At 47.9% G+C, this 26,576-nt stretch overlaps 1 protein-coding gene across 2 annotated transcripts in view; it reads left to right on the plus strand.

Annotated features, from left to right (window-relative positions):
- The window catches only part of AFAP1 (actin filament associated protein 1), a 193,589-nt gene that overhangs the window by 126,950 nt on the left and 40,063 nt on the right, over window positions 1–26,576 (plus strand). For both annotated transcript variants that reach the window (XM_075333279.1, XM_075333289.1), the window contains exons 6-8: window positions 948–1,127; window positions 22,682–22,774; window positions 25,492–25,570. In XM_075333279.1, the coding sequence (XP_075189394.1) occupies window positions 948–1,127; window positions 22,682–22,774; window positions 25,492–25,570 (352 nt within the window). The remainder of the gene's footprint in view (window positions 1–947; window positions 1,128–22,681; window positions 22,775–25,491; window positions 25,571–26,576) is intronic.

A 26,576-nucleotide genomic window follows, 5' to 3' on the forward strand; every position in this document is an offset into this window, starting at 1 on the left:
GCAGAAGCACTCACACCAGCCTGCTGCCATTGCTGACCTAGCTCGGCACTGCTGGTAGTCCGATCCCACAGCTGAAACAGTTTTAAGATACGGTCCTGGCGTTTCCTGGTCCTTCTTGGGCGCCCTGGAGCCTTTTTGGCAACAATGGAAGCTCTCTCCTTGAAGTTATTGATGATGCGATAGATTGTTGACTGAGGTGCAATCTTTGTAGCTGTGATACTCTTCCCTGTTAGGCCATTTTTGTGCAGAGCAATGATGGCTGCACGTGTTTCTTTAGAGATAACCATGGTTAACTGAAGAGAAACAATGATACCAAGCACCAGCCTCCTTTTAAAGTGTCCAGTGGTGTCATTTTTACTTAATCATGACTGATTGATCGCCAGCCCTGTCCTCATCAACACCCACACCTGTGTTAATGGAACAATCACTAAAACAATGTTAGCTGCTCCTTTTAAGGCAGGAATGCAATGATGTTGAAATGTGTTTTGGGGGTTGAAGTTCATTTTCTTAGCCAATATTGACTTTGCAAGTAATTGCTGTTAAGCTGATTTATGACATTCTGGAGTATATGCAAATTGCCATTAGAAAAACCTAAGCAGAAGACTTTGTAAAAATTAATATTTGTAGCATTCTCAAAACTTTTGGCCATGACTGTACATACATTACATTACTGATCCTGAGTTACATCCTGTATTATACTCCAGAGCTGCACTCACTATTCTGCTGGTGCAGTCACTGTGTACATACATTACATTACTGACCCTGAGATACATTCTGTATTATATTCCAGAGCTGCACTCACTATTCTGCTGTTATAATAACTGTGTACATACATTACTTATCCTCTTCTAATCCTATTTGCATTGATGACTTTCTTTCATTAAGTCAATCCTCTGTGAGTCCGTGTGGCTGAAGTGACTCATATTTTCATCTTCTGCCCTCATTAGTGCTACAAATCCTCCAAGGACCAGCAGCCTCAGATGGAGTTACTCTTGAACGGCTGCTCGGTCTCTTACGTACCAAAGGATGGTAAAAAGAAGAAGCATGAACTGAAGATCACTCATCAGGGAACAGATGCTCTGGTCCTCGCCGTCCAGAGCGAGGAGCAGGCAGAACAATGGCTGAAGGTAACCCGATCTGCTGTACGCTCCTCTGCTCTGCGCTCCTCTGCTCCGCGCTCCTCTGCTCTACGCTCCTCTGCTCTGCGCTCCTCTGCTCTGCGCTCCTCTGCTCTACGCTCCTCTGCTCTACGCTCCTCTCCTCTGCGCTCCTCTGCTCTACGCTCCTCTGCTCCACGCTCCTCTGCTCTACGCTCCTCTGCTCTGCGCTCCTCTGCTCTACGCTCCTCTGCTCTACGCTCCTCTGCTCTACGCTCCTCTGCTCTACGCTCCTCTGCTCTGCGCTCCTCTGCTCCACGCTCCTCTGCTCTGCGCTCCTCTGCTCCACGCTCCTCTGCTCTACGCTCCTCTGCTCTACGCTCCTCTGCTCTGCGCTCCTCTGCTCTGCGCTCCTCTGCTCTGCGCTCCTCTGCTCTGCACTCCTCTGCTCTATGCTCCTCTGCTCTGCGCTCCTCTGCTCCGCGCTCCTCTGCTCTACGCTCCTCTGCTCTACGCTCCTCTGCTCTACGCTCCTCTGCTCCACGCTCCTCTGCTCTACGCTCCTCTGCTCTGCGCTCCTCTGCTCTACGCTCCTCTGCTCTGCGCTCCTCTGCTCTGCGCTCCTCTGCTCCGCGCTCCTCTGCTCCGCGCTCCTCTGCTCCACGCTCCTCTGCTCCGCGCTCCTCTGCTCTACGCTCCTCTGCTCTGCGCTCCTCTGCTCTGCGCTCCTCTGCTCTACGCTCCTCTGCGCTCCTCTGCTCTACGCTCCTCTGCTCTGCGCTCCTCTGCTCTACGCTCCTCTGCTCCGCGCTCCTCTGCTCCGCGCTCCTCTGCTCCACGCTCCTCTGCTCCACGCTCCTCTGCTCTACGCTCCTCTGCTCTGCGCTCCTCTGCTCTGCGCTCCTCTGCTCCGCGCTCCTCTGCTCTACGCTCCTCTGCTCTACGCTCCTCTGCTCTGCGCTCCTCTGCTCTGCGCTCCTCTGCTCTGCGCTCCTCTGCTCTACGCTCCTCTGCTCTGCGCTCCTCTGCTCCGCGCTCCTCTGCTCCACGCTCCTCTGCTCTACGCTCCTCTGCTCTGCGCTCCTCTGCTCTGCGCTCCTCTGCTCTGCGCTCCTCTGCTCTACGCTCCTCTGCTCTGCGCTCCTCTGCTCTGCGCTCCTCTGCTCTACGCTTCTCTGCTCTGCGCTCCTCTGCTCTGCGCTCCTCTGCTCTACGCTCCTCTGCTCTACGCTCCTCTGCTCCGCGCTCCTCTGCTCCACGCTCCTCTGCTCCACGCTCCTCTGCTCTACGCTCCTCTGCTCTACGCTCCTCTGCTCTACGCTCCTCTGCTCTGCGCTCCTCTGTTCTGCGCTCCTCTGCTCTGCGCTCCTCTGCTCTACGCTCCTCTGCTCTGCGCTCCTCTGCTCCGCGCTCCTCTGCTCCACGCTCCTCTGCTCTACGCTCCTCTGCTCTACGCTCCTCTGCTCTGCGCTCCTCTGCTCTACGCTCCTCTGCTCTGCGCTCCTCTGCTCTGCGCTCCTCTGCTCCGCGCTCCTCTGCTCCACGCTCCTCTGCTCTACGCTCCTCTGCTCTGCGCTCCTCTGCTCTACGCTCCTCTGCTCTGCGCTCCTCTGCTCTGCGCTCCTCTGCTCTACGCTCCTCTGCTCTGCGCTCCTCTGCTCTGCGCTCCTCTGCTCTACGCTCCTCTGCTCTACGCTCCTCTGCTCTGCGCTCCTCTGCTCTGCGCTCCTCTGCTCTATGTGCTCTTTGGATTCAGACAATGTCGGTCGTCTTTATTTTTAAACATAAATGAACCATTTATTTATCACTTAGGAGTTGATGGCATGCTGCTTGAGTATACTACCACGTCTGATCGGGGAGGGTCTGATAGCGTTGATCTCCTCTGATCCTGTGACTAAAGCGACCACTGTGTCCCTTTCAAAGTTTTCTTTTTTTCTTGCGCGGACTCTGCGGCTGTGCCCATAGCCTTGTGTGCTGTGATACTTTGCAAGATTGTCAGGATCAGTGCAAGTCCCAGCATTCACAGCGTCACCAAAAAGTTATGGCATATCCTAATGATGGGGATAACTTTACAAATGATTCTCTTTACCATTGTAATTGTAGCCTCCTGGGGTTCATGTATCATTGGTGTAGTTGGACCTTTTAGCTCCCATACACAATAGATGGCTGACCCCAGAGGAGCTGAGATAGTGGAGCGCTCCTCGGGGGCCGGCTAATCTGACCGAGAAAAAGTAAAAAAGATTCCTATTCCTTCTCTCCTGTGATATCATTTGTCAGGGAGAAGTTGGGAGGTTCCCATACACACCAGATTGTCAGATATCGGCGGGTTCTGCCAACGTTCCGATAATGTGTATTTGTGTCACGCTAGGTACTGAGAAGTACCAAGCGTACGGCGAAAGGGGAGGGAAACCCTGTGTCTAGGAAGAGGGAAGATGGTGACCCCTGACTGAGACTGAATCTACTGCTGGTCCCTGGGGTCCCTCACCACCCTAGATAGGTTCGGCACCTATGCTCTGAGCTGCATACCTGACCCTAGGTATCCCTAGTGCTGGACCCTAAATATGGAACAAATGAGCTCTTTGTCAACCCCACTAAACATTAAAGAAGGGGGGGACACAGAGGGGGGAAAGCATGAACTACTTATCCACAGATGACTCAGGTAGGAGTTCAGCAAATCCTCCGGCAACAATACAACAGAGGGGTACAAGCCACCTGCTTGCAACCTAAGCTTGAAGGAACTGAAAATATCACCAGCACCAGTCCAAAGGAAGGGGTATATAAATACCGAGGGAATACTGATGATCAGCAGCTGGGTGAAAGGTGAGCTCCTGCTGGGTCCAAAATGGAGAGAGATGAATCCAGCAGGAAAGCTACCTATACCAATGAATACTGACAGCAGGAACAATGGAAAGTCAGGGAGCATTTTGGGCAGTCAAACACTGTGACCTTCTATAGCCAGAAACCACATGACTGTCACACGTGACACATCCGTGACAATTTGGGCCCTATGGTCCTACAGTATATTAAACCAATCTCATTACTTCACAATTCCATTTGTGCAGAAATCCCATGGCTGTGACTGGAATGGGCCGTCTCCTTCACATAAACATGCTTTTTTGCAAATACCATCCTATACCTTACATAGACCCTTCAAAATTGGGAAATTTGCACCTTAAAGGGAACCTGACAGGTCCCCCATGCCTTCCCACCCACATGCATATTTTATTTTACTAATTAGCCTGCCTAAAGAACCCTTTATACTGCCTGACACCTAATCACATATTGAAAAAAAAATGTATTTATAAAGTCCCTTTTTCATATGTAAATGAGCTCTTTTGACTAGTCGATGGGGCTTTAGTTCCCCCAGACTAGTCGGCCCTCTCTGCTTGTTATAACACCCCTGTAGGCATGATAACATGATTTGCAGAGAGCCCGTGTCATCGCCAGCCCTCCTGTAAATCCTGCGCATGCGCTCGTCTTTCTCCACGATCATTATTACCCCTCTGAAGCCGGGTGTATGCGTCTCCTATACTTGCGGACATGTGCAGTGCTTCTATGAAGCCGGGAAGCTTACACCCAGCTTCAGAGGCGCAATGACGATCGTGGACAAAGAAGAGCACCTGCGCGGGCTTTGCAGATGGCTGGCGATGACGCAGGCTCTCTTCAAAATATAATAACATTCGGAGAGGGCCTACTAGTCTGAGGGAGCTAACGACCCATCAACTAGTCAAAAGGACTAATTTACATACGAAAAAAGGACTTTATAAAGAATTTTTTTCAATATGTATCTAGGTGTCAGGCAGTATAAAGGACTCGTTACCTACTGTATGGTGGGGTGGGAGGGCATGGGGGACCTGTCAGGTTTCCTTAAACATACACTATATGATATAATTAAAGGTACTCTATCACCGGGTTTTTGCCACGTAATCTGAGAGATTCCAGCGATGTGTCACTTACTGGACAAAGCTCTATTTAATTAGCAGGAGGTTATCATTAGAGGACCACTTGGCGTGCTGCCAGGTAGTTCAGCAGCTGCATGAGCTCCTTATAACCCTGCTCTACATTCACATAACTGCTAGATCTGCAGCAGAGAAAACTGTGATTTTATCAAAATGTCGGCAAACAGCTCAGTAAGTGACACATCGCTGGAATCTGGATCTCTGTCTCTACATTATGCTGCTCTCAGATGAGGGAGCAAAAGCCTGGTGACAGATTCCCTTTAAAGGGGTTTTTCCCACAAATAAAGTAAATATTAATAATTAGATCTTGGAATAATAATAATTTCCACAATTGGATGTGTTTAAAAAAAAATGTTCTTGAGCTGAGATAATCTTATATATGTGTCCCTGCTGTGTACTGTGTAATGGCCGTGTCTGACCGTACAGGGACATGGTCTGATCATACCACATCTCCAGGGTCGGGGAGGAAGGTAAACAGTATAAAGACCTTACAGCTCAGGATCACAGCTGATTCTTTCTGTGAGGTAAAACATTTCAATGCCTGTTGTTAAAAAATGTTTTAAGCCACAGAAAGAATAATTTGAAATCCCATGCTGTAATGTCTGTATTCTCGTTTTCTTCCTCCCCTGCCCAGGAGATGTGGTATGATCAGACCATGCCCCTGTACGGTCAGACACAGCCATTACACAGTACACAGCAGGGACACATATGTAAGATTATGTCAGCACAGGAACATTTTTTTTTAAACACATCCAATTGTATAAATTATTATTATTCCAAGATCTATTGATTAAAAACAATTTTGTTAACCTTACATGGCTGTTTTAATATTAGTTTTCCAAGGAAAAAATCATTCTAGTGTTTGTCTATCATTACATCTGGAATAAATTGACAACTGGGTGTTACCATTGCCCCTTGTCTGGAGAGAGTGTCCCTTCCCAATTTGCACACACCCCATTGTCTTTTCTTACTACAATGCCTGTATTTTGGCCTACAAATCTTTTTTTTGTAATTGTGTTTTATTACACTTTTTTGCACAGTTTGCTCTCTGCAGTCTCTGTGTGGCACTGCCTATTGATTGCAGCAGAATGAGTAAACTGGAGTCCATCAGTGAGCTCTTTCCTAATCTATGCCCACTGATCCGATGAAACTTAAGTGTTTAGAGAAATAAAGAGTCGGTAGAAGCCAAATGGAGCAAAATTTTAACTGAAGTCCAACTGGAAAAATATTTAGTTTTGGGTTTTTTTGCGCAAAATACATGTATTTAAGTAAAATATTTAAAAAATGTACCCCAAAAAATGGACAAAACTTGAATGGTAACACTAAGTGGTACTTTGCACACTACGACATCGCAAGCCGATGCTGCGATGCCGAGTGCGATAGTCCCCGCCCCCGTCGCAGCTGCGATATCTTGTGATTGCTGCCGTAGCGAACATTATCGCTACGCCAGCTTCACATGCACTCACCTGTCCTGCGACCGTCGCTGTGGCCGGCGTCCCGCCTCCTTCCTAAGGAGGCGGGTTGTACAACGTCAGAGCGACGTCACACGGCAGGCGGCCAATCAAAGCGGAGGGGCGGAGATGAGCAGGATGTAAACATCCCGCCCACCTTCTTCCTTCCGTATAGCCGCCGGCGGCAGATAGGAGATGTTCCTCGCTCCTGCGGCTTCATACACAGCGATGTGTGCTGCCGCAGGAACGAGGAACAACATCAGACCGGTCGCCACAGTGTAATTTTGAAAAAGTCGGAGCCTGCACCAATGATACGATAACGACGCTTTTGCGCTCGTTCATCTTATCATCTAGGATTTACACACAACGATGTCGAAAGTGACGCCGGATGTGCGTCACTTTCGATTTGACCCCACCGACACCGCACGTGCGATGTTTCAACGTGCAAAGCCGCCCTAAGGCTGGTTTCACATCAGCATTTTTTGGCCTTAAGGCAAAAAAACGCAAAGTGCATGTGACTGGATCCTGTTGAATTTGAGTTGAACGCAGCAAACGCAAGTGTTATTTACTGGATCCTGTGACTTGCAGTTTGAGTCATGTTGTCGGGAATGAGCTGAATCTGCCATGACAGCGTGGATGCAGCTCTGGACGAGAGAGTGTAAATGAGTGAGTGTGAGAGTGAGTGTGTGGGAGTGAGAGTGATTGAGCGTTAGTGTGTGTGTGAGTGAGAGTGATAATGAGTGAGTGTGTGTAGAGTGAGAGTGAGTGTGAATGAGTGTGACTGAGTGTGTAATTGAAAGTGATAGTGAGAGTGTGTGTGATTGAGAGTGATAGTGAGTGAGTGTGTGTGAGAGTGATAGTGAGTGTGTGTGAGAGTGAGTGTGAGTGAGAGTGATTGAGAGTGATATTGAGTGTGTGTGTGTGATAGTGAGTGAGTGTGTGTGAGAGTGATTGAGAGTGATAGTGAGTGAGTGTGTGTGAGAGTGATAGTGAGTGTGTGTGAGAGTGAGTGTGTGAGTGAGAGTGATTGAGAGTGATAGTGAGTGTGTGTGAGTGATAGTGAGTGTGTTTGAGAGTGATAGTGAGTGAGAGAGTGAGTGTGAGTGAGTGTGAATGAGTGTGAGTGAGTGTGTAATTGTGAGTGAGTGAGTGTAATAGTGAGTGAGTAATTGAGAGTGTGAGTGTGTAAGTGAGATTGAGTGTGAGTGAGTGAGAGTGATTGAGAGTGTGATTGAGAGTGAGGGAGTGAGAGTGAGTGATATTCAGGCCATGTTCTGTACAGGAAACAGGATCCTTCCTGCCGCATACAACCGCAACTGTTAAAACTGGATCCGGCGCCCATTGAAATCCATTGCAGCCACTGCCGCACTGTACAGGATCCGGTGAATTGCAGTTTTTGGACGGAGGTGAAAAACGTAACAAGTTGTGTTTTTGATAAAAGGTAAAAAACTGCAGCTCACCGGATCCTGACACTACCGCACACAAACGCATGCTGCCGCAAGTCCATTGACATTGCATTGAGCAGATAACAGATCCTGTAAGATGCATTTTGCGTTTTTTTGCCAGTGCTGATGTGAAACCAGCCTAACCTATTCACTTCCAAAAAATCAGAATGATGGGACAGCCCGATATGCGGCCCCCATCTACGGCTTTGAGGAATCTGTGTTCTACACCATCCACATTCAGCTGCGCGCTCATTTCCCCCGCCATACTATGTGATGATGGAGATGGCGGCGTTACAGCTGTCCGCATGTGTCTGGAATACGGCGCTTCCCGCTCTCCGTCTCGGCTGTAATTCCTGTTTTACCCTTTGTGCAGATTTTGTAAAATGCTGAAGTTACATCTGACTGTTTCCTCCATTTGGCGACGGATCAGATCTGCTGTAGTCACATTTCCAACTACAACACGTCCGTGCCTGAAATCTCCACCTTCGCTCTACTTGGAAGATGAAGTGTATTGCTTCATAACCTGCAGCCATATCTCCGAGCACTGAGCAGACATCGCTTATAGCCGGCGCGGGGCATCCAAAGGTGCCGCGATGAGGTGCAAAGTGCCGGGGAAACTATCGAGAATGTAAAAGTCCTCTGTAATTCCGGCATTATTACAGGAGCTCATGAATGTTCCTCCACTTTTAGCCTTCACAGTATTTCACTTGTTAGAGCAGCAGTTTATTCTCCAGAGCTGCTCTTCTTCCTATGAGGGGAAGCTGGAAATTGCAGCCTGTTTGGGGTTGAGCAAGTTCCCTAGTTTGCACATGTATTCAGAGAATAGGTTGTATCACCCTGCCATAGTCTCCTAAATTATTACAAGCCAATTCTGACCTTCAGGTCAGCCACCATTGGGTTGGATGAATTGGTAATTTTGCATAACCTGATGCCCAAAGACCAGGGCCGGCTTCAGCATCTGGGCAAGTGCCGGGGCCCTGAATAGCCAGGGAGGCCCACTTGTCATTGGCAGGGGCGGTGATCTATTCTATGGCCACCGGCTGGGGACCACAATGCTCAGGCTGGGAGCTGTACTTCCCTGGCTGCCGGCCCTTTAAATCCACACTTGCACGCAGAGTTCACTGCTGAACTCCCGCTCCCTTAGACACAGGGTTTCCCGCTTCCCTCCCCTCTCTTTTTACCGTTCGCTCGGTGACAGATACCTGGCTGATGCGGTATAACTACCTTGTGTCTTTTTTCTGTGCTCAGTCTTGCCATCGTCTATGACATGTGCTATGAAACTGCCTTCCATAACTTCAGCTTTGTAGCAGAGTTTGGCTGTTCCTCAGATTTTAGCCTCCTTCACAGCTGTTCCTGTTTTAGTTATTGCCTGCATTTCAACCTACATATGTAATTGCTAATCATTATCCCCTGTTTCATATAATTGGTTCCTCACACACCGAACTATAATGCTAAAAGATCCCTGACCTTGTGCAAGTGTACATAGAAGGTAAAGGACGGGTACACCAAATATTGATGGAATTTAGATTTCTCTTCATTCACTTTACATTTTGTTAATTGATAAAAATAAACAATTAACACCTCTATTTTTGAGAGCATTCTTACTTTGCTAAAGGTTTAGGCAGGCGTGGAGAAAATGCTGCCCAGTAATGTATATATTCATGATCACGACCCGATACTTCGCTTTCCATAACATTCATATCCTCCATATACTTGTTTTTCTTCCTATCTCATGTTTGGCTTCTGCTATTAATTGCCTGGGAACATGAGGAGCTTCTTCACATTCCTTATTAATAAGACACACATGAGGCATTTTGCTTCCTTGGGGAATTTCTGAGACATTCATGGAGGCATATAGTATTATCAATGGAACTGTACTAGGATGAAATGTATATGGATCCGTTATATAATCCCTGTTACATGATATAGCGCATACCCCAAATGTCAGAAGCATGTCAGTAACTGACTCGACCTGTGCCCCTGTAGGTGTTAATGCCCCACTACCCATGAGGGTATTCTCATCCTGTATAATAATGGATATCAACTTAGTGGGGTTGACTAGTGCTCATCCCACCCGTTCATTATCTAGAGCCCAGTTCAGGGTCAGCCTAGGGGTAGGTATCCTGCTCGGCGCATAGGTGCGGAACCTATCTAGGGACATCAGGGTAGCCAGGGGCCAGAGGAAGGTTTTATCAGCGGTCACCATCTCCCCGCTCCCTTAAAGGGAACCTGTGACCAGTTTTATGGCCTATAAGCTGCAGCCACCACCACCGGGCTCTTATATACAGCATTCTAACATGCTGTATATAAGAGAGCAGGCCGCTGTGAGAACATAAAAAACACTTTATAATACTCACCTAAACCGGTCGCTGCGGTGCTGGTTGGCCAGATGGGCGGCGCTGTTCTCCAGTGTCGGCGCCTCCTCTTTCGGCCATCTTGCTCCTCCGTCTTCTGAAGCCTGTGTGCATGACGTGTCCACGTCATACACACTCGCCGGCACTGAGGTCCTGCGCAGGCACACTTTGATCTGCCCTGCTCAGGGCAGATCAAAGTATTGTAGTGCGCCTGTGCAGGATCTCAGGCTAAAATCAGTGCCGGCGAGTGTGTATGACGTTGACGCGTCATGCAAACAGGTTTCAGAAGACGGAGGAGCAAGATGTCCGAAAGAGGAGGCGCCAGTCCTGGAGAACAGCGCCGCCCATCTGGCCAACCAGCACAGCAGCGACCGGTTTAGGTGAGTACTATAAAGTGTTTTTTTATGTTCCCACAGCGGCCTGTGGTCTTATATACACCATGTTAGAATGTTGTATATAAGAGCTCACTGGTGGTGACCGCAGCTTATAGGCCATAAAACTGGTGACAGGTTCCCTTTAAACACAGGGTTTCCCGCTTCCCTCCCCTCCCTTTTCACTGTTCACTCGGTATTTCCCCATACGTAGCATGACAGGTACCTGGCTGATGCAGTATAACTACCTTGTGTCATTTTCCTGTGCTCAGTCTTGCTATGGTGGATGACATGTGCCATGAAACTGCCTTCCATAACCTCAACTTTGTAGCAGAGTTTGGCTGTTCCTCACTCAGATTTTAGCCTCCCACACAGCTGTTTCTGTTTTAGTTATTGCCTGCGTTTCAACCTACATATGTAATTAATAATCATTATCCCTTGTTTCATATAATTGGTTACTCACACACTGGACTATAATAATACAAAATCCCTTACTTTGTGGAAGTGTACATAGAAGACCTGATGAAGGTAATGGGCTGGGCACACCAAACATTGATGTGATTTAGACCACCGGTACCCCATCAATCTTGAAATTTAAAGGGCCACAATTCCCTGAGCAAGTCGACAGCACGAGCTTCCCAAATCTGCTGAGTGGCAGCTACAGTGCTGTCCACAGGACATCCAGTGGCATAGTGCACACCTGATTAAATAGGAGGCCCACTCCTCGTAATAAATTAGGCGCATTGCATGCTGTGTGTGCCAGAAGTACAAAACCACACCGAGAGGGCCGGCATAGATTTACACTATAGTTTATGTCATTTTGCAGTGTGTAACCTGTAGTGAATATGCTGCGCCGTGTGTGCCCACATATCCTTTAAACTCCCGCTTTTTTGAAAAGTGGTATCCGCAACAGAAAAAGTTAATGGTATGTGCCACAGTTGGCAACAGTTTTACACCAATTTTTTTTTATATAGTTGCATTGTTAAATGTCCCTCGCTGTCTGCCTAAAAAAGCACCACGCACCTGTCATGGTTTGTCTGGTGCTACAGCTCTGCTCTCTGGACAGGAGAGGCACTGTGTTTAGAAGAAAACAGCTGTACATTTTCTACTCTTGAGAAAAACCTTCAAGGAAATCTGTCAGCAGGTGTTTTCTATGTAATCTGAGAGCAGCACAATGTAGGGACAGAGACCCTGATTCCAGCGATGTATCACTTAGTTTATTGGGTGTAGCTGTTGTGATAAAATACAGTTTTCTGTAATGCAGATCTAGCAGAGCATCGAATGCTCATCCCTGTATAACCTGCCCACACCACTGATTAGAAGCTTTCTGTCAATATACAGTGTACACAAAGCCGCCAGTCAGAGCTGTAGGTGGGGTTACACAGAAAGGTTGATTAAGAGGTACGGCACTTGTAGTCCTGCTAATAAAACATATTGAAACAGCAAAACATAGCCCAGCAAGTGATATGTCATTGGAATTGCTGCTCTCAGATTACATAACAAAAACCTGCTGACATATTCCCTTAAAAGCCCTTAAAAGAAAAATAACTGGAGAATCAGCAAAGACACTGACACCTGAGTAAAGAAGATATGACTTGTCCTCTTTCTCTGTACATTAGCAATAAGTTGAAGTAATGGGAATGATGCAACACAAAACTGCGGGGTCAAGCTGCACAGGGTTTGCTTGTAATTTATATCCATGGATCAACATGTATACAAGTGTTTCATCCTGTGAGACCATTGACCGTTCTCACTGTGACCGGCTCCTGAGCTCGGCTGTTAGCCAAATTGATTGCACTCATTCCCGATCATTGAGGTGTAAGTGCGCTCATTCCCGATCATTGAGCTGTAAGTGCGCTCATTCCCGATCATTGAGGTGTAAGGGTGCTCATTCCCGATCAATGAGGTGTAAATGCGCTCATTCCTCATCATTGAGGTGTAAGGGCGCTCATTCCCCATCATTGAGGTGTAAGTGTGCTCATTACCGATCATTGAGGTGCAAGCGCACTCATTCCCCATCATTGAGATGTAAATGCACTCATTCCCCATCATTGAGGTGTAAGTGCGCTCTTTCCCGATCATTGAGGTGTAAGCGCACTCATTCCCCATCATTGAGATGTAAATGCACTCATTCCCCATCATTGAGGTGTAAGTGCGCTCTTTCCCGATCATTGAGGTGTAAGCGCGCTCATTTCCCATCATTGAGGTGTAAGTGCACTCATTCCCCATCATTGAGGTGTAAGTGTGCTCATTTCCCATCATTGAGGTGTAAGTGTGCTCATTCCCCATCATTGAGGTGTAAGTGTGCTCATTCCCGATCATTGAGGTGCAAGCGCACTCATTCCCCATCATTGAGATGTAAATGCACTCATTCCCCATCATTGAGGTGTAAGTGCGCTCTTTCCCGATCATTGAGGTGTAAGCGCGCTCATTTCCCATCATTGAGGTGTAAGTGTGCTCATTCCCCATCATTGAGGTGTAAGTGTGCTCATTCCCCATCATTGAGGTGTAAGTGCGCTCTTTCCCGATCATTGAGGTGTAAGCGCGCTCATTTCCCATCATTGAGGTGTAAGTGTGCTCATTCCCCATCATTGAGGTGTAAGTGTGCTCATTCCCCATCATTGAGGTGTAAGTGCGCTCATTCCCCATCATTGAGGTGTAAGTGCGCTCATTCCCGATCATTAAGGTGTAAGTGCACTCATTCTCCATCATTAAAGGGAACCTGTCATCAGAAATTTCGCCCAAAAGCTAAAAGATTCCCCCTCTGCAGCTCCTGGGCTGCATTCTAGGAAGGTCCCTGTTATTATTGTGCCCCATGTGAGACCAAAATAAAGCCTTTATAAAGTTCTACCTTTTTGTATGCAGCTTCTGTAAATGTGTCACGGGGGCGGGCTCTCTGCCGTCCGTTATTCTGCCTCCTGGTCCTGTATGCCGCCCCCATCGCTCCTTTCCATATCTGATGCACCGCCCACTGCTCCAGCCATCCCTGCGCATGCCCAGTGCCAGTCTCACAGGACTGAGCAGTGTGACCGCTGGTGACATGTGCGCAGGCAAGTGATTATGGGCGAGACTGTGACTGTTATCAGCAAGTACCCGCCCATAATCTCGTGAGCGCGCAAACCTCTCCAGCATTCACACTGAGCTTAGTGTAGATGCTAGACTGTATGGGCTGCTTCCAGGGATGACGTCCCTTTGTCATGTGATAGTATTTTGAACACGCCCCTATCACATGACAAAGGGACGTCATCCCTGGAAGCAGCCCATACAGTCTAGCATCTACACTGAGCTCAGTGTGAATGCTGGAGAGGTTTGCGCGCTCACGAGATTATGGGCGGGTACTTGCTGATAACAGTCACAGTCTCGCCCATAATCACTTGCCTGCGCACACGTCACCAGCGGTCACACTGCTCAGTCCTGTGAGACTGGCACTGGGCATGCGCAGGGATGGCTGGAGCAGTGGGCGGTGCATCAGATATGGAAAGGAGCGATGGGGGCGGCATACAGGACCAGGGGGCAGAATAACGGACGGCAGAGAGCCCGCCCCCGTGACACATTTACAGAAGCTGCATACAAAAAGGTAGAACTTTATAAAGGCTTTATTTTGGTCTCACATGGGGCACAATAATAACAGGGACCTTCCTAGAATGCAGCCCAGGAGCTGCAGAGGGGGAATCTTTTAGCTTTTGGGCGAAATTTCTGATGACAGGTTCCCTTTAAAGCATAAGTGCGCTCATTCCCCATCATTGAGGTGTAAGTGTGCTTATTCTTGATCAATGAGCTGTAAGTGCGATCATTCCCGATCATTGAGGCATAAGTGGGCTCATTCCCGATCATTGAGGCATAAGTGCGCTCATTCCCGATCATTAAGGTGTAAGTGCACTCATTCTCCATCATAAAAGCATAAGTGCGCTCATTCCCCATCATTGAGGCATAAGTGGGCTCATTCCCGATCATTGAGGCACAAGTGGGCTCATTCCCGATCATTGAGGTGTAAGTGCGCTCATTCCCGATCATTGAGGTGTAAGTGGGCTCATTCCCGATCATTGAGGTGTAAGTGGGCTCATTCCCCATCATTGAGGTGTAAGTGCGCTCATTCCCCATCATTGAGGTGTAAGTGCGCTCATTCCCCATCATTGAGGTGTAAGTGTGCTCATTCCTGATCATTGAGGTGTAAGTGCGCTTATTCCCCATCATTGAGGTGTAAGTGCGCTCATTCACGATTATTGATGCGTTAGTGCGCTCATTCCCGATCATTGAGGTGTAAGGGTATGTGCGCACGTTGCGTTCTGTGCAGTGCGGAAAAGAACGCACCCTCTGGCAGACTGGATAAATGTAAACACTCCGTTTGTAGAAAAAAATACATCCAAAACGCATGCATTTTCCATGCTTTTTGCATGCTTTGTAGGTGCATTTTTTACAGTGTGTTCCCCCGGCAATTCAGCTCTGTAATGCCTGCTGATGGCAGACACAGACAGGGTCGCGTGATGAGAATGAACTCGAATGAACTTCACCCGACTTTATTGTCATACCGCGGCTCTGTCTGTCTGTCGCATCCTGATTAGCGGTCACCCGTGAAGGACTCACCGGTGACCGCTAATCCCCTGAGTGACTGAAGTGAGCAGTGAGATCAGCGGTGCAGTCACTCAGGTTACCCGTGGCCAGCTGGAGTTCTCCACCCAAGACCGCAACTCACCTGTGACGTCATCGCTGATCGCGCAGCTCACTTCAGTCAGTCGGGCGACTTGTTGCTGTCACAGTTGGAGGATCCAGCGGTGGCCGCGGGTAACCTGACTGACGTCATCGCTGATCGTGTGGCTCACTTAAGTTGCTGCGTGGAGCTGACAGAGAGTGGTCGTGGTCTGTGGCCGCTCTTGTCAGCTTCATGTAGCAGAGCTGGATGTGTCGCGGGACCTCGTGTGGATTACGTCGGACCTGGAGGGGTATTTGGGGATTAATAAAGTGGTGAAAGAAGGGTTGGGTTTTTTTGTCTTTTATTCCAAATAAAGGATTTTTTCTGGTGTATGTGTTTATTTTCTTTAACTTACAGGTTAATCATGGAAGGTATCTCGGGGAGACGCCTGCCATGATTAACCTAGGACTTAGTGGCAGCTATGGGCTGCCACTAACTCCTTATTACCCCGATTGCCACCGCACCAGGGCAATTCGGGATGAGCCGGGTAGAGTCCTGGGACTGTCTCATCTAATGGATGCGGCAATTCCGGGCGGCTGCTGGCTGATATTGTTAGGCTGGGGGGCTCTCCATAACGGGGAGCTCCCCATCCTGAGAATACCAGCCTTCAGCCGTGTAGCGTTACCTTGGCTAGTATCAAAATTGAGGGGGACCACACGTCACTTTTTTAAAATTACTTATTTATTTATTTTACTGCACAATATAGACCCGCCCACCGGCGGCTGTGATTGTTTGTAGTGAGACAGCTGGCACTCAGCATGGGGGCGTGTCTGACTGGAACCAATTATAGGCGCCGGAGGGCGGGGAAAGCAGGGAATACGAGATTGAATAATGAGAGGCCGGCTTTTTCAAAATAGTAAAAGCCACCGGAGTTTTTTTAACAGCTGTGAAGCGCCGCGCCGGTGATTGGAGAGTATGAGAGAGGGGGAGAGACCGACCGACGGACAGAGAGAGGGACAGACAGAGAGAGAGAGAGACTGACGGACAGAGAGAGAGAGAGACAGAGCGACCAACTGACAAAGAAAGAGACCGACCGACCAACAGACAGAGATTGACCGACATTGACAGAGAGAAACTGAAAAGACCTGCGTTTTGTTTGTCAAAAAAGCATGCTGAACGCAACAAAAATGCAGTCCAAGTGCCTTTTGGTTGTGTTTTGACCCACATCATTGATTTCAATGGGTGGAGAACGCAGCTACAACGCACAAAAGAAGTGACATGCTGCTTTTTTTTCCGCAGCGATTTTTGGCATCCAAAACGCTGCGTTTAAGAATTCAGCGTGCGCATTGAATTTTCGGACTTCTCATAGACTTTGCTGGGGAAGCAGAACGCATGCAATTTGGCACTGAAACGTTGCAGTTCCAAACGCAGCGTTAACGCGGGAAAAAACGCAACGTGTGCAAATAGCCTAAGTGCGCTCATTCCCCATCATTGAGGTGTAAGTGCACTCATTCCCCATCATTGAGGTGTAAGTGCGCTCATTCCCCATCATTGAGGTGTAAGTGCGCTCATTCCTAATCCTTCAGCTATAAGTGCGCTCATTCCTGATCATTGAAGTGTAAGTGCGCTCTGCAGACAATATGATAAATATATGGACCCGAATTATCAGCTAAATACATGATCAATCATCTCCATACAGTTTGCCGGTGTGAAGGGGCATCAAATAAGCGCCAATCGACTTGTTAAGCCATCGATCAGCAGTTGTGGTGTTCCCGGATCTGCCTTATGTGATAGAAACACAGAGTATGCTACACGGCAGATGGAGGGGTAATGGGAAGCAAAGCCCACATCTGATGTAAACTGTGTCTAGACAGCAAAACCACATTAATGGCCTGAGGGCTGCTCACAAGGAAATCGTCCGCTAATATCACTGTCATTTAAAAGCCCAAATACAATAACTATTAATTAGCATGAGGAAAGGGTCACGACTTGGGATGAAAACAGAAGAATTCCGCCTGAGAACGCAGACGTTCTAAGTCACTGAGAGCTGTATAATTTACATCTGAAGATTTGACCCAGGGCCTCATGTCGTACCCCAGATGAGCCTCGAATTGAAGGATAAGTCGCTAAACACACCGGTTAGGTGAGTAAATATGGAGGGCTGCGGAGGTTGGCCCTTGAGTCGAAGGGTCCCCAAAATGTATCAGAATCCTATATAATTATATGATAGTTAAGAGACCCCGACGTAGTATTCATCCATGTCATGATTATATATCCATCTCCCATGTATCTCATCAATGTATCTACCCATCTCACCTCCTAGCTGTCTGTTTTTCAGTCTATCGATCTAATACTTATCTCTTTATTTATCTTCCCATCCATCCATACTATTTTTTTCAGCGCTGGAGTGGTGCGCCAAATGTGTCACACCTGGTATGGGGACGTAACAAGCGAATGACGGAAGGGAAAGGAAACACTGTGTCTAGGGAAAGGGGAAACCAAACCTACTGCTGGTCCCTGGCTTCCCTCATTACCCTAGATAGCTTCCGCGTCTATGCGCCGAGCTGGATACCTGACCCTGGCTGACCCTGAAATAGGCCATAGGTAGGGAGCGGATGGGATGAGTGCTTAGTCAACCCCATTAAGCTCTAAAGAACACACAGGGAATACAGACAGGGGAAAGTAAAGGAATAACTTATCTCCAGATGACTCAGGGAGAGGAACTGCAACAACAGCAAAGTTTCTCCAGATGTATACAAGCCGACTGCTTGCACTGAAGACTTGTTAAAGGTTGTTTAAACCTATCACCAGCACAGAGTAAGGGGAAGTGAGAGTATTTAAAGACACAAAGGGAAGTGCTGAAGATTAAGAACTGAAAAGGTGAGGAACTCCGCAGGGTCCTAAAGAGAAAAAAAGAAGGATTAACCCCAAGCAGGGAAAGTCAGAGAGCAGCTTGTGTAGCCACAAGCTGTAACCTTCTATAGCCGGACACTACAAGACTATCTATCAAGCGTGACACACACGTAACAAAATATAAGTCCCCTGCCCTCTGTGTTATACTCACCTGCCTCCATTTTAACGGAACCCATTAACTTATTTTTACATATGGTGGTAGTGCTTTTCTCACAATAAATATACCTTTTTTGTAAAAATCTGATGGCCCAGTCATGAGAAATCTAGTGTAGAATCTATATGCAAATCAGTATGGCTGTGCCCTGTGGGCGTGTCAATACACCAAGTGCCCTGACACACCCCCTGTGCAGGTAGGTTCATCCTGATTTACATGATTGACTTCTACACTAGATTCTCATGACTGGCTCATCAGATCTCCACAAGAAAGGTATCGTGTTTATCAATCGACAAAGCTATAGCACTGCTTTTATATTTAAAAAGGCTCGACAGGTTCTCTTTAAAAAAAATAAATTCAACTTTCATCCTCAGATCCTCATTAGTTTTAACATCCTGTGCTCTTATATTTATTAGTGCTACAGAGCTCCAAATCATCTGCGTATTGTCAGCAGCTTGCTGCATACTGCGATCTTATAGAATTCAGTGTATGCGTTAAGCTCCCAGGCTCCCTCTAGTGGTGGTCGCAGGTAGAATTTGGATCTGGAAGTTTTTATGGAAGGGAAGTATACTCGATAAATTCCCTCTAGTGGTGGCCACAGATAGCATTTGGGTCTGGAACTTTTTATGGAGGGGACATATACGTGATAAGCTTCCTCTGGTGGTGGCCACAGGTAGAATTTGGATCTGGAACTTTTTATGGAGAGGACAGTGTACGTGATAAGCTCCCTCTAGTGGTGGCCCAAATAGCATTTGGATCTGGAACTTTTTATGGAGGGCACTGTGTACGTGATAAGCTCCCTCTAGTGGTGGCTGCAGGTAGAATTTGTATCTGGAACTTTTTATGAAGGGGACAGTGTATGCGATAAGCTCCCTCTAGTGGTGGCCACAGATAGCATTTGGATCTGGAAATTTTTTGGAGGGGAAAATGTATGCAATAAGCTCCCTCTAGTGGTGGCCGCAGATAGAATTTAGATGTGGAACTTCTTATGGAGGGAAGAGCTTACGCTATAAGCTCCATCTAGCAGGTAGCATTTGGATCTTGAACTTTTTATGGAGGGGACAGTGTACACAATAAGCTCCCTCTAGTGGTGGCTGCAGGTAGAATTTGTATCTGGAACTTTTTATGAAGGGGACAGTGTATGCGATAAGCTCCCTCTAGTGGTGGCCGCACATAGAATTTAGATCTGGAACTTCTTATGGAGGGAAGAGCTTACGCTATAAGCTCCATCTAGCAGGTAGCATTTGGATCTTGAACTTTTTATGGAGGGGACAGTGTACACAATAAGCTCCCTCTAGTGGTGGCTACAGGTAGAATTAACTCTATGGAGAGGACTTGGAGCTGTGTATTGGGATAAAAACAAACAAGCAGTGGCCCCTAAAAAGAATAATAATAATGAAATAATGATTTTATGGAGTGTGGCTCTTGTAGATAGTAGCTTGTGGCGCTGTCTGAGAGTTTACAAGCTGTAAGCAGCAGTAGCTTCTGGATGGCTTCGAGCGTAGGAGCACAGGACCGATCTAATCAGACAAAAGCCTTTTAACATGAGTCTTCCTGTGAGACGTCTTCGTGTACAGCCGGTCAGCGCAGAATGTGGTGAGCGCAGCAGTTTTCAGCCAGATAAGGCTTATAACATAAACATGTGTTTAATGTGAGTCCGCACCTATAAGCGCACGAGGTGTGACAGGGGGACGGCTGGACGGAGGAGCACACATTCCTGAACGCTACTTTGTGCACTTGCCAAAGCGCTTCCCAGTGTTTTGTCTGCAGCTTGCATTACACACAGCTCTTGCCAAAATAACGTTAATCAGCGCTACGAGCCAAAAAAAGTCCACAATGGGTTCAAATGTCAAACAAGAGGTAAAAATAAAGTCCCAGGATGCTGAGTAATTGGATTCCTGAGTGCGAGGGAAGGGTCTGGGCTGTACGTGGACTGAACGGGTCAGGATTAGGTACAAAGCCCATGGAGTCACTGGTCATACTGGTCTAGATTTGGGAACATTTACTTCTTGTTCATGAAGGGTCCCACTGCTTCTGGAATCTGAGCTGGCGCCAATCCAGAAGTGTATGGTTTCCCTGCAGCGCCTCCGCAGGGCAAATGAAGTACTGCATTACACCCATTAAAATGAGTCGGTGATCCACGAAACCCCTATGGAGCTACCAAGCACTACAGCAGCACTGGAAAACTATTTTATACTTTTTTAGCCCCTTCCCTCTCCTGTTTATTATGCTTTGGGGTCTGTAGAGATGACGTCTTTACGGCATTTACGATTTTATTAGGACCAAAGAGAATTTCGGAAGTTTATTTCTCACAGTATATGCTTGGCGGCTTCCTTTTATTTTTTTCCTTGCTTATTCTTTATAGTGTGTCATCATGTTGACCTCACACTTGCAGTATAAAGCATGATGATGGGACCTGATGTAGACAGATTGTGAATTTCAGACCACCTAATACCGCCAACAGATAATGTAGGTAGGCTGGAGTCAGGCATCATTTCTGTGCACTAATGTAGCTAAACACCCAAGACTGTGTATATATATATATATATATATATATATATATCTCCCATATCAAGCTGAGTGTATGTGTGTGTGTCCACTAAAGGAATCACAAAATTTTGCACAGATGCCTCATGTGACTCATAGACTATGTTTTGAGAGGGGAATTTAACCCCTAACTTTACAGTTATTTGCCAGAAAACCTACTTACATTAAAGTCAATGGATCTGGGAGCTACAGGTCATTAATAGCAGCTGTGATTGGTTGCTATAGGAACGAAGGACATTCTTAGTATAAGAAGCTTCTGTGTTAGGTGCTATGATTTTGGTGGAGAGACTGATAGAGAGAGAGACAGACAGAGAGGGAGACTGGGAAGGAGACAGATAGAGAGGAAGGGAGACAGACAGAGAGGGAGGGAGACAGACAGACAGGGAGACAGACAGACAGAGGGAGGGAGACAGACAGACAGGGAGGGAGACAGACAGAGAGAGAGGCAGACAGAGAGGGAGAGAGACAGACAGGGAGGGAGACAGACAGGGAGGGAGACAGACAGGGAGGGAGACAGACAGGGAGGGAGACAGACAGGGAGGGAGACAGACAGAGAGGGAGGGAGTCAGACAGAGAGGGAGGGAGTCAGACAGAGAGGGAGGGAGTCAGAGAGGGAAGGAGGCAGACAGAGAGGGAGGGAGACAGACAGAGAAAGAGGCAGACAGAGAGGGAGGGAGACAGAGAGGGATAGAGGCAGACAGAGAGGGAGGGAGACAGAGAGGGAGAGAGGGAGGCAGAGAGGGAGGGAGACAGAGAGGGAGAGAGGCAGACAGAGAGGGAGGGAGACAGAGAGGGAGAGAGGCAGACAGAGAGGGAGGGAGACAGAGAGGGATAGAGGCAGACAGAGAGGGAGGGAGACAGAGAGGGAGAGAGGCAGACAGAGAGGGAGGGAGACAGAGAGGGAGAGAGGGAGGCAGAGAGGGAAGGAGACAGACAGAGAGACTTAGTTACTTTCCTGGGGAATCCCGAGATAGACAAACTGAGACAGAGAGACACAGAGAGATGGATAAAGAGATAGAGAAAGAGACAGACAGGCACAGACAGAGAGGCAGATGGGGAGACAGACAGAAAGAGAGAGAGAGACGAAGAAAGGCGGCCATGTTTACTTATTTTAGACAACCCCTTTTAATCCTTATATATAATGCATTTCATATGTTTGTTTGAATAAGTAACATAATAAGACGATGGATCTGGTTGCTATTCATCGCCGGCAGTGTTATTATTATCAAGGACAGACCATTTTGTTTTCTTTGCAAAAACTTATATGTAAAAAATGCAGCAGTCCTGTGGAAAACGCTGTTTATTTTGGGCCTCGTCCATTACACGGCTTTTGATGTTGGTTCAGCCGCTTGGTATAATCTACGACCATTATGTGGACTTCACACCTGCAGACTGACTCGTGATGTAAATGGAAAATGAAATACACACCACCAGAATGACAATGAGAACACTTGTGAAGACTTAGGACATAAGGACACATGTACTTACAAGACAGGCTGCAAAATACTAAAAGGGGATTTTTCATAAGCCACCACTAGGAGGAGCTGTATGCAGACATTTGTACTATTCTGTGCGCCCTCTAGTGGTGGCTGCTGGCAACTAAAGTTTTTATCATTTTAAGTCACGGAGAAAAGCAGGGATTTTTGAGCCCAATGTTGCAGATTTATAAATAGATTGATAACATTTACAAAATTACTGAACTTTGCTGTTTTGTAATATCACCTAACATGTAAGGTCTCCATTGTTTCCCTGTGTTGCAGGTGATTAAAGAAGTGTGCAGTAGCTTCGGGGGGTCTGTGGACTCAGATGGACACTCATCAAGTTCTCCCGTGCCAAAGACAGAAATAGAAAAGGTATATCCTTGTGCGAGGCGTTCATTTATCATATAATTTATTATATTTATCAGTAATATTCCTTGGGACTAAAATTGAAAAGGGGTTGTAAGGTGAAAATAAATTACCGTATTTTTCGCTTTATAAGACGCACCTGATTATAAGACGCACCCCCAAATTTGGTGAAGGAATAGAGAATTTTTTAATAAATGGGGTCCGTCTTATAATGCCAGTGTCCGTCTGACAAATCATATAGGGTATATGTCCCTCATAGCCCCCCCCATCCTAAAATTAGCCCTCTGAATCTGGATATGGCCCAGTGATGCCACATGTCCCCTATGCCTGGCACACATCCTCTATGGCTGGCACACAGCCCACTGTGGCTGGCACACGGCCCACTGTGGCTGGCACACGGCCCACTGTGGCGGCACACGGCCCACTGTGGCGGCACACGGCCCACTGTGGCGGCACACGGCCCACTGTGGCGGCACACGGCCCACTGTGGCGGCACACGGCCCCATGTGGCTGCACACGGCCCCATGTGGCTGCACACGGCCCCATGTGGCTGCACACGGCCCCATGTGGCTGCACACGGCCCCATGTGGCTGCACATGGCCCCATGTGGCTGCACACGGCCCACTATTGCTGGCACATGGCCCCATGTGGCGGCACACGGCCCCATGTGGCGGCACATGGCCCACTATTGCTGGCACATGGCCTCATGTGGCTGCACACGGCCCACTATTGCTGGCACATGGCCCCATGTGGCTGCACACGGCCCCATGTGGCTGCACACGGCCCCATGTGGCTGCACACGGCCCCATGTGGCTGCACACGGCCCCATGTGGCTGCACACGGCCCCATGTGGCTGCACACGGCCCACTATTGCTGGCACATGGCCCCATGTGGCGGCACACGGCCCCATGTGGCTACACACAGCCCACTATTGCTGGCACATGGCCCCATGTGGCGGCACCCGGCCCCATGTGGCGGCACCCGGCCCCATGTGGCGGCACCCGGCCCCATGTGGCGGCACCCGGCCCCATGTGGCGGCACCCGGCCCCATGTGGCGGCACACGGCCCCATGTGGCGGTACACGGCCCCATGTGGCTGCACACGGCCCCATGTGGCTGCACACAGCCCACTATTGCTGGCACATGGCCCCATGTGGCGGCACCCGGCCCCATGTGGCGGCACACGGCCCCATGTGGCGGCACACGGCCCACTATTGCTGGCACATGGCCCCATGTGGCGGCACACGGCCCACTATTGCTGGCACATGGCCCCATGTGGCGGCACACGGCCCCATGTAGCGGCACATGGCCCACTATTGCTGGCACATGGCCCACTATTGCTGGCACACAGCTCCCTGTGTTATATATCGCCCCATGCTGCTGCTTTTAGGAAAATAAACTTTCCTTACCTTCTCCAGCATTGTCCTGTCTGTGTCCCCCTCCTCGGGGTTGATCTCCGGCCTCCTGCATTTCCTGGTTCTCGGCTGGTCATGTGATCGGCACGGCAGAGTGAAATCTCTTGTGCCTTATCACAGCAGCAGGAGGGAGGCCGGGCAGACACGCTGGAGGAGGTGAGTAAAAAGTATATTATTTTACTGTTTGCAGCAGCATAGGGGACATGGCTAACACGGGGGAGGGGGCATGTGCAATCAAAGAAGGGGCAGGCAGATATAATATACACTGCTGCCCCAGCCTATCGCCGCGGTGCACTTTCAGCACCATGGTGGTGGACAGCAGCTGTGCATATTATATGAGCGGGTGCAGGAGATCAAAGTCTGCTGCTCCCAGCTTTCACAAGATCCCCAGCAGAGCTCCAGAGCTGCCCGCACCTCCCCTGGACTCTGTAGTGTGTGTATATATATATATATATACACCCCCCCCCCCCGTATATTCGGATTATAAGACGCACCCCCTACTTTCCCCCAAAATTTGGGGGAACAAAAGTGCGTCTTATAAAGCGAAAAATACGGTACTTCTCCGCAGAACTTGTTTTCATCAGACAACCCGTGCATGCAGCCACCACTAGAGGGAGCTCACTGCACACTGTTATAATTAAATCCAATGTAAATGTAAATCGTTTGCTCTAGGCTTCTAAACTCCCCCTAGTGGTGGCTGCAAGCTGGGGGTATGCAGTAAAAATAAGTTCTGTGGATAGGTAATAACTTGTTTTCATCAGACAACCCCTGCATGCAGCCACCACTAGAATGAGATCACTTCACGCTGTTATAATGAAATCCAATGTAGATGGAGATCGTTTGCTCTAGGCTTCCAAGCTCCCTCTAGTGGTGGCTACGTGCTGGGGGTGTGCAGTAAATATAAAATTCTGTGGATGGGTGAGAACTTGTTTTCACTGGACGACAACAACTTTACATTTTAGTCAACAGAAATATTACTGATAAATATAATAAAGTAGGTTATAAAGAGGGTTGTCTGAAGAAGACAAGTTAATATCACCTATCTGCTGACCTTTTCACCTTGCAGCCACCACTAGGGGGAGCATAGGAGCCTAGTGAATACAGCATGCATTAAGCTCCATTACATGGTAGCAGTGGGCAGTGAGCTCCCTCTAGTGGTGGCCATTGGCAGCCAGAATTTGATCGTCTAGGTCCATGGAGCTTTTTATTAAAAAAAAAATAAAAAAAAATAAGGAAATAATTAAATGAAAAAACTTGACCACAGGCCGCCTTTATACCGTACTTACTCTTACCACTTTATTTCACTCAGAAATTGTCAGAGAGGCCGAGCTCAGATGGAGAGTGTAATGTGGAGAATGGCACAGCAATTGTCAATGGCAAGGAGCCCGGTATGTACATATTTTACTTACCGCTTAAGCTTAAAGGGTCAGTGCTTAAGGGAGCATATAGACCAGATATCACGGGCAGAGAGACAGATGGGTAGATTTACCCATGTAATTCAGTTTTTCAATGTAACCTTCTCTTTTTACATAATTAGGGTTCAGCTGAGAAAGTGATTATATAGAAACCTATGTACTTCATTTTTTTGCCATTAAAGGATGCTAGTGTCCTCTCCACAGCCTGAAATGACTGATAAGTTTACACTAGAGATGAACAAATCAGTTGGCAAGACCCAGGTCTAGCAGTCAGGTCAGTACTCCGCAATCCCCTCCTGCCGGGTGGCATCCCTTTTTGATTAGCCGTCCCAGCGTGATATTCTCTTTGCAGGATAATGCACACACACCATAGTGCCGCCAGAAAGGCTAATCAAAAGAACCATGAATGCCGGCAGGAAACATGCGATCTTCAGGCCTCCTGGCTAGAGGCTAGGGAATCCCGATCCAACTTCTGGACCGGAGTCCAGATCATGGTTTGGTTTTATTTGTTCTGGTTCTAGAGCTTCATAACTGTTCACCTCTCCTTACAATAGGTGACTGATTGTCATCACATCACTGATCAAGGGAGCCGTCACAGCACAGCGCTATGTGATCTGTAGAGGTTGTGCCTGGTACTACAACAGATTCTCATCCCAAAAAGTTGGATGAGTGTCATACATACAGTCAGGGCCAGAAATATTTGGACAGTGACACAAGTTTTGTTATTTTAGCTGTTTACAAAAACATGTTCAGAAATACAATTATATATATAATATGGGCTGAAAGTGCACACTCCCAGCTGCAATATGAGAGTTTTCACATCCAAATCGGAGAAAGGGTTTAGGAATCATAGCTCTGTAATGCATAGCCTTCTCTTTTTCAAGGGACCAAAAGTAATTGGACAAGGGACTCTAAGGGCTGCAATTAACTCTGAAGGCGTCTCCCTCGTTAACCTGTAATCAATGAAGTAGTTAAAAGG

This window comes from Anomaloglossus baeobatrachus, chromosome 1 (genome assembly GCF_048569485.1).
Source record: "Anomaloglossus baeobatrachus isolate aAnoBae1 chromosome 1, aAnoBae1.hap1, whole genome shotgun sequence".
NCBI classification, from domain to species: Eukaryota; Metazoa; Chordata; class Amphibia; order Anura; family Aromobatidae; genus Anomaloglossus; species Anomaloglossus baeobatrachus.